We start from the raw sequence: 16,821 nt of genomic DNA, 5'->3' as shown, positions 1-16,821 counted from the left end.
TTTAATAATGACTTTATTATATATAATATGCCTTTTTATTCCATTTGAATGCCACCTGTGGAAAGTGTAAATGAATTGTATTATTTCCTATAAATTCTCATCATTTTCAGAGAATGCAATTAAAAAGAGAAAAGAAGAAGCCTCAAAGGATCCTGGTTTTGTTGTGGGTGTTTAATTAGCATAGTCAAAAATTGTCTGATGTATTGACATCCCATTAGAGATCAGAGAGCATTCCAGCAGCAATGGCAATAGTTTCTGAGGCTAAATGATTCTACCTTGATATTTACCTTCTTCAACTATAACTAAAATATGAATTTGTTTTCTCATAGACAAAACCACCAAAAAGGAAAATTCCTGGACAAAGATAAGATTTACATTCACCTTCCCTATAAGGCTGAAGTAAAAGACAGCTATTACTTTACAGAAAAAGAGAACCAACCTAGACTGAACTTTGCTTCTGATGCAGTTACTAATTTCTTACCATTCTTCTATTTCATCGTCGGAAAACTGTTCGCCATCTTCCAAACTCATCCTCTCTGAACTGTCATCATATGCCTCATTATGGTGCTCAAATACCTGATGAGCTTCAACACCTGGGGCTCTATGTCCTAGCCACTTTAACACAGGAACGTACTCAGTAACTATCTCTGCCACATTAGAAAAGCTGGATCCACCATTAGCTATAAGTCTCTGGCTTAACATCGCTTTCTGCATTAACACAAAATGGGCAACTTATAATAGGTAAAAGGATCATATATGCTGCAAGTAAACGCCCACAATGTTATCACAGAACAAAGTAAACAATATACGAGCGTTTGCCTAAATGACTAGAGGGCACAGCTTAGAAACAAGTGCTTACAAACACATCAAACCTCCTACAGTTGTTCTTCTGTTCAATGCAAAAATACAAACAATAACAAAACCAGAAAAGCTAGTACCAACTTTTTGGAGTGAGCTTATATGAGCTTATAGTTAAAAGTATTCTCTGTTCAGCTTAAGGTCATCCTGTAAGTACAGTTGCTGCATTTGAAGGAGGCCAGGTTGTACTTTATTTGTGTTGACTTTTCCATTTAAATAAAATGACAAGGGACTTCTTAATAAGCAACAAAATTTAGTGAACAAAAACTTGCAGAAACACAGAAAGATTCAACATACTTGATTCCGCAACATTGATTGTCCAGCCTGCCATAGCTTTGGCCTGCGAATAGCATGCCACCTGCATATTCAAAACAGTTGGTTGTACAGCTCAGACTCATTGCTCATAGAATCAAACTGCTTCAAGCATACAGATGAAGTTCAGAACCTGGAAGGTGAAGGATGAGAATTTCCAAATAATACGCCACGAACAGCAACTGATGCAGCAGCTGATTGAAGAACACTCTCTGCCTCATTACATCTAACCAACATTCCTCGAAAAGAAGAAAGAAGCAAGTCTGCATCACTTAAATATGAAGCCACATTCCCAGTAGCATCCATTGCGTCGTCACTTATAAAATCTAAAACTGCAAGAAAATAGAATATCAAATGTATCCTTGTGAGGTATTACTGGAAAGGCCAGAAGCGAGATAAGTTGCCTCATATGAACTGCAGGAGAGAGACTTTTGGAACTTTCTTTTTTTGCCTCCAAATTATCATTATTTTTTAAGAGTGAAGCTGGGGGAGTTGAGTGGGTAGGAATTTAATTGGAGAAATTTATATAAGACGGTTACCATTTTCATGTAGAAAATCAGCAATTGGCCTTGCTTGCCCATGTGCTTGACAAAGTATCTTTTCTGGAGCATCCATTTTTAATGGTAACCTAGAGAACTTATCCCGTACGAGGAAGGCATCTTGGTCTACAACAAACAAGAAATGAGCTCAGAAGAGAACTATTTTATAGTTTCAGATAAACACAATCAGCCAACTGACTGCAAGGTAGTAAAAATCCATATCCATCTTGCAGGTGAATCTTGTAAACATGCTCAAGCACATACTACTATATTTTGACATGTATACAACTGTTACAATGGCATACCAAATACACTAGGAGCTTCAGTTTCCCTTTTATTGTGCAGAAACTTGCCAAGTGCATGAAATAAAGAAAGAGTTTCATCTCTGCCAAATAGCAAGGAGAAACCACTGGTCAAAGCATTAATCTCATCTGCTCTTCCATCTGAGTAACTTGGAGTCAATGTGGACAATGATGATAAACTGAGCATAATATCTGGTTTCACAGAGAAAAGCTGTAAAGATGTAATTGCATGTCTGATATCACCTCCACTGGCTTTTGCTATTAGCTCAATCTGTTCAGCAGTTACATTATGCTGCTTCTGTTTGCATATTCTGGTAAGTACCTTCTTTATGGAACTACTTGTAATAGGATTAAAAGCAACCTGAAAACTTCCAATGGAAATTTGAAATAAGCATTTAGGAACGACAGATTAATCAAATTTTCACACTTAATTTGTTCAAGAAAGTAACCTTACAAGCTCCAGCCCTTTCAAGAGACTGCAGAAGTTCTTCCATGTAACGGGCAGAGTAGTCTGCTGAATCTTCTTTACCATAGTCAGTTAACAGTATAGCTGTTGGCACCTGAGTTGATCTCACAAGAAGGAGCAAGCAGTTTTGAAGTCTTTCAAAAGCAGCTCTTCCATTTGCCACAGGGAGATCATCGATCAGGAGCATGACTGGTGATTTTGATTCAGCAGAAAATGAAGGAATTAATCCATACTTCCTTATTTTCTCAATGAAGTTCATAAATTCATCCAACTTGGATGTGTAGTTTACACCTAATACATCCAAAAACGCCAGCAACATAGCCGCCATTAGATGTCATTGTTTATAGAACATAATATAAAAAATCATGGGTGCAAGTTTGATCTAAAAATAAGATCTCATGATAAACTTTTTCACTCGGTTCCTTCTTGAAAGAGATTAATTAAAATATCAGCTATAGTTTTCGTGATCAACCACGTGTATGGCTTTGAACCTTCAAGAGGAAACTATTTCGCACAAGAATAAGAAATTGTAGTCATATATCCCTTAGAAAAGCTCTTCATCAGGTAGTTGAAACTTTAAATTCAGTTGAATTCAGAAAGCAAGGGTAATAAAGAACCAGAGACCACTCATACTCAGGCTTATTTCCCCATGAAAATATTTACCTGTACTGGTATTATGCATGTATTCTTGCCAAATTGTAGGAGTAGGTGTTTTCCATTCACATAATGTTGCTCCAAAATGAGATGCAATCACATTGATAGTTGTCTACAGACAGCAAGAAAGATTGTTGTTCATCAATGAGACAGTATTCAAGTTATGGGTTTAATATTAAAACATATCAGCATCTATAAAATAATTAATGCTTATCAACCAAAGTACATTAGTAGAACTCATATGAGAAGCAAGTCGATAGGAGCTTCAAATGCATGTAAGTACACACAAATGCATACATGCATGCCTATTGTGCATGCAGCAATTACTCATAACAGAGGATAAATAGACAAAAAAAAATCAAATCTTAGCAGCTCCACAACATGTGAAACCAATTCCATCTAAAAATACACAAGCAGCAACAAAATATCATTCAACAGCACAGAAGCAAAGCTTAAGTCTGCTGCCAATAATATGAGCAGCTTAAGAACTTTGATGCTAGAGAAGAAGAACAAAAACTTACAGATTTTCCAACGCCAGCTTGTCCAGTGATGACAAGAACATAATTGCTAAGCTTGTCCTGTGCAAAAGACATAGAACAAAGACTAGTTTTCGAAAATGTAAGAAGCTAAAGAGTCTTATAAGATAAAGTAATGGATTATATTGTTTTTACTTTTTATTAGTTTCCTAAAATTTTTCCTGTGGGCCCTAGAACTGTATAGAAGTTTCAGTATTTCATAGCCTCATAGAAAAACAAGAAGATAGAATCAACAATAATCAATGTCAAATACATTTCTAACCATATGTTGAGCACCTAAGCTTCCACTTTGTAAGGTTTGAACCTAAGAGCTTGAAACCCTACTATTCATATTCAATAAACAATTTTGCGAGATTGAAAGACATAGTCATTCTGAGCTGTTGTGGGGAAAACAGAGAACTTAGAACAATCCTGAGGGTGGATTTTAATAGACAAGGTTCTTCTTCATACGTGCTCAACACAAATTGTCTTTTTCTGATCATTGTATATTGATATTACATTAAAACAATTTGTTAACACAAAATCACAAAAGACAAACGCACCCTATCCCTCACCTTGATGCTCTCACATGCAAGTTCTTAACTTATAGCAATATTTGAATAGCTGCATATTCCATTTCCTTTTTATAATCACAGTCATTCAGGAATTTGATATTCATCATAATAGCTCTGGTGGTGTTACCTTTGAAGCTTTCAATCTTTCCTCAAACCACATCTTAACTTCTTTAACCTGCAAAAACCAGAAAGAATTTATTGAAACTTGAAAACAATATGCAAATGTGAAACATCAATAAAAAAGACTTGACCTTCTTCTGATGAACAGCAAGTTCTTCCAAAGAACGGGGCTTGTATATATCAACCCACAATTCCTTTAAATTGCTGCTTCCATGACTTGATCCACATGTCTCTTTCCAATTAGCTGTAAGAGGCCATAAAAAATCATTGGACCATTTAAAGAAAAATGAGCAATATTCAAGTACAAAGCAACATCCAATTCCAAGTAGAACTTATTGATTCTAGATTATTCTCATTTGTTGAGTACATTCAGAAAACAAAAGGGCCTCAACAATGAGTATGCATCCCATGCTTTAGCACCACAATTCAAACATCCTAAAATCTTAAACTAATTCTAACAAGAGAATTATCCGCTTGAGACTTCTGTTCTAACAATAATAGCTAGCAAGTAACCCAAAAAAGAAAAACCCACAACCATGCATACCAGCAGATACCTCGGACCCATAAAAAAACTCATCAAAATCTTCACTAGGGAATTTGATCTGCATTTAGAAAGAAAAAAAAAATTAGAAATGCAACCAATACTAATTAAGCTGAATAAACCATCACAGAAACTCAGTTTAGAACATAAAAGAAAATAAACAAATTAACCTCATCAACATTTCTTAATTCTCTTCCCAAACAGGATCTAGACTTTTTCGATTGTCTAGGATTAGTAAGACTAACAAAAGGCTTCTGCGATTTTGGCTTAGAATAGCTTCGATTCAAACCCACTGAACTCCTCTCATTTTCCTCATCATCTGATGATAACACCACTAAGCTGTTTCTTTTCCCCATTTACAAAACACGAAGAGAACAAAGTTGAGGGCTTTTCAACTCAGAAAGCCTAGCTTCAGTGCACATAGCTTGTCCCGCTTTTCAAATACGGTGAGTTTTGAGGCAGTGAGGTTTTGCCTGCTTGAGAAATGGGGTTGCAGAGATTGTGCGGGTTAAAGAAGCGTTGATTTCGCGGGGTTTTATTTATTTTTAATTTATTTTTGTAAGAGAAAGAGTGCAAGGGAAGCTAATTAATGGCGGGGATAGTTGGCAATGGGCTGGACTCCCCATTTTATAGGGCTTTTTACTCATCTGTTGGACCTTATATTAATTTAATGGGCCATAAGAGTGTCCTCTCGTCTTTTTTTAACAATGTGATAAAAAAAGAAAACAAAAGCTTTTGATAAGATTGATATAAGAATTATTATTTATTAATATATTAAATCTAAAAGAATCAATTGTAAGCTTATAGGTAAGAGCATCTCGATTAAATAATACATATTCTTTATTATAAAGTATTTATAAAATTAGAAAATAACTTAAAAGGAACATTTTTTCTTTTAAATTTTAAAAAAATAGCTCTTAAAAATATATATATTTTTAAGAGTCATATTATTTTTTCTTATTCATTTTGTCCTTTTTTTTATTTATCTCTTTTTCTAATTTTGATAAGTCATTTTCAATTTCCACAAAAATTAAAAAATAATTTTTTTTCAATTAACACTACTATTTTTAACTATTTTCTTAATAAAATACTCTTAATAGACTTTTTAATACAATGTATAAATAATTTAAATATTGATAAACTTATTAGCATATCTATAATTTTTGAAATTCAAATTAAAAAATTATATAATTTCTGAGAGTTAAATAAAAAGAATTTATATTAGAGATAAAAAATGAAATAAAAATATTTAATTTTAAGGTCAAGTAAATATAAATTAATTATAGATTTTGATATTTTATATTAGTTAATGAAAAGTATTCTAAATATTTATTATTAAACTAACAACTAAAAAAAAAGTGACCTATATTTTTTACAGACTATAAGAACATATGGTCTATGAGAATTAGGCTGAAGAAAAAATAAAAATTAATTAGAAAGTAAAATAGAAAGTGTTACCGGAACTCACATATATTTAAAAATAAAAAATTAATTGTTTATAATTTAATAAAAAAATATATAACGAATATTTTAAAATAAAGAATTAATCATTTATAATTTAATATAGAGAACATATCGAATTATATTATTTTTTAATCGGCCTCTATCTGTGTTTCATATTCTTAAATAGGCTAATTGTAGTTATTTTTCTTTCCAAAATAATAATTTTAGACCATTTGAGTTACTTTGGTCTTGATCCTAACTTTAATCCAAAAGCCTTTTACTTATTTCATATTTCATTAGAAAAGTTGATTAAGAAAATTGATAATCACTGACAATTTTATTATTATTATTATTATTATTATTATTATTATTATGTAAAAGAATTGATGAAGAATTTAGAATTGGACCAAGAAGCCAAGTTTAATTTTTTTTATTAATAATTAATATTTTTATCTGCAAAGACATATATGAACATAATGTTCTCACAGCATAATAGGCAGGTTGTTGATTACTATTCCTGATAATTTAAATAATCATCAAAGATCCCTAGACAGTTCTTGCTGTGGCAACACAATGAAAAAGGACAAAGAGTCCATTTTTCTCACTATTGGCTGCTTCAAACCCATCAATCAATTATTAAAAATGTCATTTTTTTTTTTTCCATTAAAAAGAAAAATCCTAATATTAACTTGTTACATAAACTAGGTAAATATATGGTAATAAATCTAAAATTAAAGATTTTTGGATCAGAAGAGACCTATGGAGATGGAGAAAGAGAACAAAAAAATGCATCAAATCCTTCATATGAAAGGAGGGATTGGAGAGGAGAGCTATGCCAATAACTCAAAATCACAGGTCTTTCTCAATTTCCCTATTTTTACTGTTATCTTTGGTGATGTATTGTAGTTCTGTTTAGTCTTTTAGTTTATCATTCATAACTAAGCTCATTTTAGGATGATCTGCAAGTCTGCAACTCCCACATATAGATGAATAGGAGTCTTCCAATTGTTGTTCTGGTTTTTACTATGTTTGTTGTACTTTGTTATCATCTATCATTGCATTGAGTTCTACCATTACAATAAGCTTCCAATTCTATCAAGATTAGTCTTCCTAATCGTAAATAGATACATGTCCTTGTTCGAATCAAGTTATTTGAGTAGAGTCCGACTATGATTCATCTTTTCTAAACTTGCATTACAATTAGAATTTGAACTTGATCAGCTCCGTCTTTCTCAATTATTCCTATCCGATGTATAATGCTGGGTTATCTATGGACAAACCACATCATTGTTTTATCATACTATAATAGTTTCATTTCAGTTTGCAGTTTGCAATTTGCAATATAACTAAAAAAGTAGCTTACCAGGCATATTACATACGACCATCTATATTCTACATCACACACTTGAGGCTAGCTTAAGTAGACTGGCTTTGCTTTTGGAGAGAAAGATCTTGGATTTAAGTTCTCTCTTCTGCACTCTCCCTGGAAGTTAATTCCATTGGAGTCAAGGCTTCTGATGTGATATCAAAAAGCCTTTCTTTTTTAAAGTTGATATTAGAGAAGTAGACTTAATATAGTGTAGAATTCTAGTCCCTATTACCATTTGAATTCATTTTATTTTTTGTTTAAGAAAAAAGATTTATGACTGCAAATTTCTTTCTAAGGATGCTAGATATGCTGGACATTTACAGGATGATAAAATTTCTTATGGATCACAAATACATGAAGCTTACTAATACTTCAGAAACAAAAATGATAAATTGCTACTCTTTCTTCCTTTTTTCCATGTGTTTTGGTAGAGTGCAAAATTATCCAGGGTAATGCCATTAATGGTTCAAGCAGTTCTGGAATTGTGTGGCAAAGATTTGCCAGAGCTTGTTACCATTGCAGACCTTGGATGTTCTTCAGGACCAACTTCTCTCTCTGCAGTTACTCAAGTCACAAGCCTCATCTACAAAAGATGCATTCAATTGGGTCGATCACCACCGGAATTTAGTGTGTTCTTGAATGATCTTCCAGGAAATGATTTTAACACTGTTTTCAAGTCTCTGCCTGTTTTCCATGACAAAATGAGAACAGAGAATGGGCAAGATTTTCCTCCATGTTATATTTCTGGTGTCCCTGGTTCTTTCTACGGGAGGCTTTTTCCTTCAAATAGTCTGCACTTTGTGCACTCTGCTTCAAGTCTCCACTGGCTTTCACAGGTATTGCAATTTCTCTTTGAACTAAAGAATTGCCTCCCTTACTGCATGTTTTCTAAATTTACTCTTTAAGGCCATGTTAATCCTTGAAAATGATTCCCTGCAGGTACCTCCCGAGTTGAATCATGACAAATCAAATCCGCTTGTAAACAAAGGAAAAATCTACATTTCAAAGACAAGTCCACCTGCAGTGGCGAAAGCTTATCAGAGTCAATTTCAAAGAGATTTCTCTTCATTTCTCCATGCACGCTCAAAGGAAGTTGTTCCAGGAGGACGAATGGTACTGACATTCTCAGGTCGAAATCTTGCAGACCCATCACCAGATTCAAGTTGTTTGCTTTGGGATTATTTAGGACAAGCATTTCAAGATTTGGTCACTCAGGTATCTATCTATCTATCTATCTAATCTGTTAAACAAAATTCTTTATCCCATTATGCTGCTTTATATATGCGGTAACAGGAATATTTCAAAGCATATTTTTTATCAGTAAAAATTTGCTCATTCTAGGGGCTCATTGAAGAAGGAAAGCTAGATACATATAATACACCATATTATGAACCATACACAGAAGATGTTAAAGCTGAGATAGAGAAGGAAGGATCCTTTGTCCTTGATGATCTTGTGACTGTGATTATTACATGGGCTGACATCAATGGAGGAGTGAACTGTGATAGGGCGACAACAGCCAAGAATGTGGGAAAGGCCATTAGAGCAGTCAATGAGTCCATGATTCAGAATCATTTCGGGGCAGAAATTATGGATTGTTTATTTCAGAGATTCTGTGAAATTATGGCAGCTGATACAAAAGAAGTTGATCATGTAAATATTGTTGTTTCTTTAATTAGAAAAGATAAGCAACATGTTTAAAGCTGTAATTTTAGCTTATCTTCTCCTTTCACTAATGTGTAATTTTAGTTCATCTTCTCCTTGCACTAATTGTATTCTTACGGGTGGCAAATCACTGTCTCAAGAGTTTTAACGCAATTGTATATTCAAAATTTAAACTTTAAATTTTAATTAAGCTAAAAGATATCATTACCATCTCATCTGATGCTTTAAGTTAGTCATCTTCTTACATATCTCTCGTCATGAAAATGAGCAACTGCCTTTATTGGTGGATGGTTAACCAACTATCAGAACTCATAAACTCTCACAAGTGAGAATATCAATCGGACCATTGCCTGATTGGCAAGTTCATATTTATCCAAACCAACTTCTGGGTTTGTAAGTTAACTGTATTCACAGGTAATACTAGGAAAAATGAACTAATGAGCTTCTCTTTAATGCATGGAAAAAGATATCGAAGAAGTGATTACTGTATCGCCCTACTAATACACTATCGCCAAATCCAAACCCTAGATTTAGAATATGATCAATTCTTTAATTATGAAAATTTCTCCATTTATATAATTCAATAGTTGTAAGAATTAGGGCGATATTTAACTATGCAAGATGTATATAATGCAATAAATGAGAGTAATATATATTCATGTTTTTCACTTTAACATTAAATGATTGAAATATACTCAAATTTTTTAAGAAAATAAAGTTCTTCATTAATTCAAGTCAATTACAAATAATTTATGAATTTGATGTATAATTGAGAACATAATCTTAAATTCGATAATAATTTTTTGTGAAAATTATTGATCTACATTAGCCAAACCGAGGATCTCATTGCAACCTAACTCTTAGTAACCACTTAACTCTATTTAAGTTGTGTTCGGCATTCGGTCTGAAAAAGTATTTTCTTTTTCTTAATCTTAATTTTTATTTTATATTATATTCTAAATTTTAAAAATTATTTTTGCAAAAAGTAGGTAAACTTATATTTTTTTTCAAAAACAGATTTGAGAAAAGCAATTTATAAAAGATTAAGAAAATTAATATATTAAATAAAAATTATAAACCTATGTTTTTCTAACACCCATAATAATGTTTGGACCCCCTCTGTTTAAAATGCCCAAGAGAGGGGCTATTTGATTGATTAAAAGATAATTGAAGAAGAGCAGTTGCTGCTGTTACCCATCTGAGTTATCAGCCAGAAATTCTCAAGAAGCTGACCTTTTGGTGACTAAAGGCTTTAATTTAGAAAATGAATCTAAAAAAGAAATTTCAGTTAGTATCAAACTTTCAAACCCTTTCTTTCCCCATGATGTCTGTTTCAACCCAAGAACAAGTCTGCTGCTATAACATTGGTCAAATACATGTTTTTTTTAGCACATTGAGTAATGTGGAATTGGTACAAAAACCAATATTTATATTATGCCTGCACAATTTACACCTAATCATAAAATTCTTATTGAATGAAAATGAAAATCTATAGAAACCAAAGAACCATCAATATTTACAACTTATTAAAATTTTATATATTTAAAAGAAATCAGAACAGATTACACAGACAACTGTCTAGGCCTTTTAAATAATAAAGATCTCATATATCTTTAAGTGGTTTAATATAAAACTAAAATTTTTTGGCTTTTAATTATTATTATGTGGGTTTTAAAACAATTATTTATAATATCCAAACACACAACACTTAATATATATTAATATTTTTTTAATTGAAAAACTACTTCCTATCAATTATGTCATAAGAGAAATTGATCGATTTGGCCATGTTATTTATTAAAAAGAAATGTTACAATGAATTAATTAAGATTTTCAGATGAAAAAATGAGAAGAGTATTAACTTTTTTTTAAGGTTTAGTTATAATGTTTGGTTTCATTTGATGTAACAAAGTGTAGTTTGTTATTATTTATAGTTAGTGTTGCATTGAGATTTCTGAAATTTTTTCATATGACATGGTATATTTTTTATTTTATTATTAATATTGTATTTAAATTTTATGAAATTAATATAATTTTAATTTTATTAAAAATAATATTTATATAGATAAATTTGAGATTAAGGCTTTATTTTCTATAATTGTCTAAAATTTCTAAAATGTTCAAGCCAATTTCGAAATATGTGTCACGATACTAGAATTAGAGAATAATTTAATTGATATATTTATTTATAGTGATCAAGAATATTTTCGATTTTAATTTTATTTTTTATCGTGTATGAATATTAATGAGAATCTTTATTATTTTTATGATGAGAATAAAAAAAAATTAATTAGTCTTAATATTTATATAATTTTGATATATTCAATAATAATATATATAATTTCTTATTCATTGGGTGTATATATTTATAAAGTCCTTGTCGTGCAACATATGCGACAATATTAGAGGAAATATTTTGATTCAGTTCGAGACGGATCACCCGCAATTCATAACATGGGAAAACCCGGACCTACTGGTCGGGTCAAGCAAAACGTCCATCACCAATAGCCTTTCCTTTACCTACCCCGTCTCTCCTTTCCTTTCTTCTTCAACATAAACAACCTCTTCAAATCAAAATGCTTACCAAACCCATTACTTTTAGCGACCACTCTATCCTGAATACCTCTCTTATCTCGTTGCCAACAACCTCTGATTCTCATTGGAAGCTAATTCCATGGCTTCCACTGCAAACACATTCTCCCTCTCTCTCTCCAATTCTTCCACTTTAAAGCCTAGAAGAAACTTAACCCATTTTTGTCTACGTTTCAACAATCCAAATGGTATCTTTCTCCGTTCAAAGCGGGTCGGGCTCCCGGCGTTGAGTTTGAACCGAATTGGTTCATCGAGAATAGTTGCTAGTTCTTCTGCTCAGGTTATGGATCAATCAGTTGCTGCTGCAAGTTCTAAAGCTCCTACTATTGTTGAAGTCGACTTGGGTAATCGGAGTTACCCCATCTATATTGGATCCGGACTTCTTCATCAACCCGAATTGCTTCAAAGGTATTGATTTTTTCTACGCTGGGTCAAAAAAATGACAAAAGAGGAGGAGAAGATACCAACACTAGGAACTGTTCTTGCTTTTGGGTTTTCCTTTACTTATAAAAAAATTAATTTTTATTATTTCAATTTGATTTCTCATATGAGGATTTTTTTTGAACAAGAAGAAATAAAATCTATCATTTTTGTTTGATTTTTTCTTATTAGACATGTACATGGAAAGAGAGTGCTTGTGGTGACTAATAGCACAGTAGCGCCATTGTATCTTGATAAAGTGGTTGATGCATTGACTAGAGACAATCCAAATGTTTCTGTTGAGAGTGTGATTTTGCCTGATGGTGAAAAGCACAAGAACATGGTGGGTGTTTTATTTTATTTTGTCTCTTTTTTTTTTGGTGTGTTTTGTATGGTTGGGATAGGATTGGTGATTTGTTTGATTTTGGTTACATGATAGGAAGTTCTTATGAAAATATTTGATAAAGCTATCCAATCAAGATTGGATAGGAAGTGTACGTTTGTTGCTCTTGGAGGTGGTGTTATAGGCGACATGTGTGGATATGCAGCTGCTTCTTTTCTTCGTGGTGTTAATTTCATTCAGATTCCTACAACTGTTATGGCACAGGTACTTGTGATATGCAAATTAGTTTGGTTGTTAACTGACTTCTTTTGCGCTGTTTTGTAAGTCTCCATAAATATATTTGATGTTCTGACTTATTGGCAAATTGTTTACTTTCAGGTGGATTCTTCTGTTGGAGGGAAAACTGGGATAAATCACCCCCTTGGGAAGAACTTGATTGGAGCATTTTACCAGCCTCAGTGTGTACTCATAGACACTGACACACTAAACACACTGCCTGATAGAGAACTGGCATCAGGTTTTGCGGAGGTTATCAAGTATGGGCTCATTAGAGATGCTGAATTTTTTGAGTGGCAGGAGAAGAATATGCCAAAACTAATGGCAAGGTATTAGATGTTATCAAAAATAAATTTCTTTTTTTCAGACCTGGCATGTTGTACAACCTTGTTCTGTTGCAGAACCAAGGAAACCACTTGAAATGGAATTACCAATATTTGCTCTTATATCTACCTTCGTGAATACATGTGGTTAACCTTTCATTCCAGCTAATTGAATGAATATCTGTTTTAATCAAATTATGTCACCTTCATAAAGAAACAAACATGAAAGTCATGTATTAATGTTGCTTTACTCATGTATGGGAATGGCACTATTTCATATAGTTTCACTTTTGTATTTGCTCATTACAGGGATCCAAGCGTACTAGCTTATGCCATAAAGCGTTCATGTGAAAATAAGGCTGAGGTTGTATCCTTGGATGAGAAGGAAAGTGGACTCAGGGCAACATTGAACCTAGGTCACACATTTGGCCATGTAAGTACTGTACTTCTGGAATTGACACTCTGTTAAGAGTGTGTGTGTTTGAGACTGAAAAAGAGCGCAAGAGAAGGGTGGGCAGTTGTTTTCCTTTGTTATAATTGTCAATATTAATGATGTATATATTGACTTGCAAATTGTTCATTTTTGTTATCAATTAATCAAGGAATATAGAGTACAGTATTTTGTAGTGGTTAGGAAGTGCTTTAAGGCAGCTTAGCATATGCGGGTTGCATAATTGTTTCAATCAAGTCTGATCTAAATGTTTATTTTATGTTGGTGTTTTACGTATCTTTTAATGGACAATTATTGCTTGTGAGTCATCAAGTAACTTCTTCTGTTGCTCTCTTGACTTATGGTTTGCATATTGCAGTTGTGCTTCCTTATACTTGAGCTGCAAATTTTGTTTGTGAGCTTGCTAGTGCGTAGGACTTTGAGTTACCCCAAAATTATTCATTCTTTATCTCTTTGACTTTACCTTTCTCATGGGTGGCATGTTTTTTCCAGGCTATAGAAACCAGTGTTGGATATGGGCAATGGCTCCATGGAGAAGCTGTTGCAGCCGGCATGGTATTGCTTTTGTTGGTTGTGTTTTTTGTCATTCGTTTGTTATGGACCATCCTTCTTGTATTGACCTTGCTTGTTTGATCATGTTCAGGTAATGGCTGTTGAGATGTCATACCGCCTTGGTTGGATTGATGATTCTCTCGTGAAGCGAGTCCATAGCATTCTAGAACAGGCAAAGTTACCCACCTCCCCACCAGAGACCATGACTGTGGAAATGTTCAAGTCTGTCATGGCGGTAAGAGATATAATTGCTGCTACTCTTGAAAGCTCAGTTTGTTCTTTCTCGTCGTTAACGTGTCTGTATTTTTAACTTTACCTCAGGTTGATAAAAAGGTAGCTGACGGACTGCTAAGGCTTATCTTACTGAAAGGTCCTCTGGGTAATTGTGTATTCACTGGTGATTATGATAGAAAGGCCCTCGACGATACGCTCCATGCATTTTGCAAGTCGTGATTCCATTTTGGGCAATTTTAATTCCCAGCCGCATGCAATTGTTGTATCAGATGTGATTTTTGTGTTTTGATGATCTTACTGGTATTCTTTGCTCAGGTCATCTTCGCTAGCCTATGGTTATTGAATTGTAATTTTAGGAATTATGTCAGGATCAATAAATATGGGTCGTTTCCCTTTTCTTCTTTTATATACATTGCTTCTCCATTGCATTGCCTGGTAGCTGTTGCATGAGCATTCCCTTTAAAATGGACAGTAATCCGCACATGGATCACATTGGGTTTAAAGGTCAATATGCCCCCTCAACTTGGAGTCAATGGCTAATTTATTCATATTTTAACTTTTTGGCCCAGTGTTATCCACCAACTTAGCAAAAGTGATCAATTCAGTTCAAACTCTTATAAAATTAAGATTGGATTTCACGCATCATCCAAGTGAACGAAGGATCTAATTAATAAGTAAAGTTATTTTAGTCTTTAAACTTTTATATTATATATTAAATTTAGTAAAATAATTTGTATTATAAAATTTTTATTTTAATATAATCTAATAATAATATCTAACAAAAAATAATTAAATTACAATTTTTAATAAAAATTTAAATTTGAATTTTGTTAATTTTAATTTCTAATAAAAATAATTATTGAAATTTTTTACTTCAGTTTTTATTTTTAGTATAATTTAATTAAATGAATGAGAAAATTACTAATTAATTATTATTATTTAATTTAAATTATTTAATAATTTCAGTTTAATTGAGTCCGATAGTTAATATGAAGTTTTAAGAACTAAATAGAATTTTACTTATTGATTAGGCTTATTAATTAAACCTTTACTTACTTTGCATTGACGTATGGGATTCAATTTTTTAATTTTGTAGGAGAATTGCCCGTTTTTGTTAAGTTGATAGATAAAATGGATCAAGAAATTAAAATACGAGTAAATTGACCATTGACTTCAAATTAAGAGGTAAATTTACTTTTAAACCATAAAAGTTGATTAGATTTGCGCAACAAGCCAAACTGTAAATGAGACTTGCAGTACTACAAATTAGGCTTGTGGTACCGCAAGCCTTGGTTGCGGTAGGTGTAATCATATTAGAAAATAAAAGGATTTTGGCACACTATAAAATGAAGGTATCCACTTTTAGGGGACCAAAAAGACACGAAAGAATTTATAGAAAATCAATTGTGTAAAGACTTTCAGTAATCTTTGGTTTAAATTTTATTATTTTTTTATATAAGTCTTACTTGGCTTATATTCTAACATATCAGAACAAATATACTCTGCACTTCATTCTCTTTTTATTTATTCTCTTACATTTTTTTTAATTAATAAAAATCTGATTGGATAATGAAAAATAGTTTCAAATTAAGTTAAAATAAAGAGTTAATCATTCTAAATCTTTTTCTTTATTTTATTTTTTATATTTTGAGAATGTGCGCTCATGTTAAAAGTCTAAATCGATTAGGCTAGAAGCCGTTTTTTGTTGTTTTGTATTTAACTCATTCATTTGTTATAATTAAACATTCTTTATTTCGTACTCGATAAATATCATAATTTTGGGCAAAATAAATAGTATTATTTTGAGAATTCAAATTTAGCTCCTAAACATTTTTTGGTTTCAAGATTATTTATTTATTTTAAAAAAAAGTACAATTTTAAGAGTCAAAAATAGATTTTTCCTAAAAAGTAAGATGACGGTTCTAAACAAGCGAACTAAATGGTAAGTCAATATAGAAGATGGCAAGTCATCGCATTTGGTGAGATTGCAACTATAAATGAGCATTTCAAACACGACGGCCATACAGTCTACCAATGGCAGCTTTATCGTTTTGATTCAACGACCATCTTTATTTTTATTTACAGACTGCACTGATTTCTGTGAATTGTATTTTGAGTTGTTTACCATTGTCCAATTGCTCCCAAGCAGCCTGTAACCTTTCCTCTCTGTTACGAGGTTAGTTGCCTCCACTGCGGTTCAAAGTTAGACATCTGATTAAGCCAACTTCCTAGCCTGATACTAACTGACATAGTGTCCCCACAATAATAATC

At 32.4% G+C, this 16,821-nt stretch overlaps 3 protein-coding genes across 4 annotated transcripts; 2 read left to right on the top strand and 1 right to left on the bottom strand.

Annotated features, from left to right (window-relative positions):
• Positions 1-297: 297 nt before the first annotated feature.
• LOC8260647 (cell cycle checkpoint protein RAD17) lies at positions 298-5,476 on the bottom strand. 2 transcript variants are annotated; one of them, XM_048373575.1, is made up of 12 exons: positions 5,053-5,476; positions 4,886-4,943; positions 4,473-4,585; positions 4,349-4,396; positions 3,653-3,709; positions 3,141-3,243; positions 2,461-2,666; positions 2,015-2,372; positions 1,710-1,835; positions 1,304-1,502; positions 1,156-1,216; positions 298-708 (listed from the first exon to the last, which is right to left on the bottom strand). In XM_048373575.1, the coding sequence occupies exons 1-12, from the start codon at positions 5,236-5,238 to the stop codon at positions 478-480; spliced, it is 1,746 nt and encodes a 581-aa protein (XP_048229532.1). In that variant the 5' UTR covers positions 5,239-5,476; the 3' UTR covers positions 298-477. The 2 variants fall into 2 exon arrangements, with proteins under 2 accessions (XP_048229532.1, XP_048229531.1); XM_048373574.1 differs by having other exon boundaries at positions 2,461-2,768; positions 5,053-5,474.
• A 1,467-nt stretch (positions 5,477-6,943) lies between these two features.
• LOC8260645 (probable methyltransferase TCM_000168) lies at positions 6,944-9,591 on the top strand. Its single transcript, XM_002529590.4, has 4 exons — positions 6,944-7,180; positions 8,126-8,530; positions 8,634-8,909; positions 9,036-9,591. The coding sequence occupies exons 1-4, from the start codon at positions 7,085-7,087 to the stop codon at positions 9,393-9,395; spliced, it is 1,137 nt and encodes a 378-aa protein (XP_002529636.3). The 5' UTR covers positions 6,944-7,084; the 3' UTR covers positions 9,396-9,591.
• Positions 9,592-11,798: 2,207 nt separating this feature from the next.
• On the top strand, positions 11,799-14,956 carry LOC8260644 (3-dehydroquinate synthase, chloroplastic). Its single transcript, XM_048373576.1, has 8 exons — positions 11,799-12,359; positions 12,564-12,714; positions 12,811-12,978; positions 13,093-13,319; positions 13,623-13,746; positions 14,257-14,319; positions 14,408-14,551; positions 14,638-14,956. The coding sequence occupies exons 1-8, from the start codon at positions 12,034-12,036 to the stop codon at positions 14,767-14,769; spliced, it is 1,335 nt and encodes a 444-aa protein (XP_048229533.1). The 5' UTR covers positions 11,799-12,033; the 3' UTR covers positions 14,770-14,956.
• Positions 14,957-16,821: the final 1,865 nt, after the last annotated feature.

The sequence above is a fragment of the Ricinus communis genome, chromosome 5 (genome assembly GCF_019578655.1).
Source record: "Ricinus communis isolate WT05 ecotype wild-type chromosome 5, ASM1957865v1, whole genome shotgun sequence".
NCBI lineage: Eukaryota > Viridiplantae > Streptophyta > Magnoliopsida > Malpighiales > Euphorbiaceae > Ricinus > Ricinus communis.
This window is presented reverse-complemented; position numbering and strand designations above follow the sequence as displayed.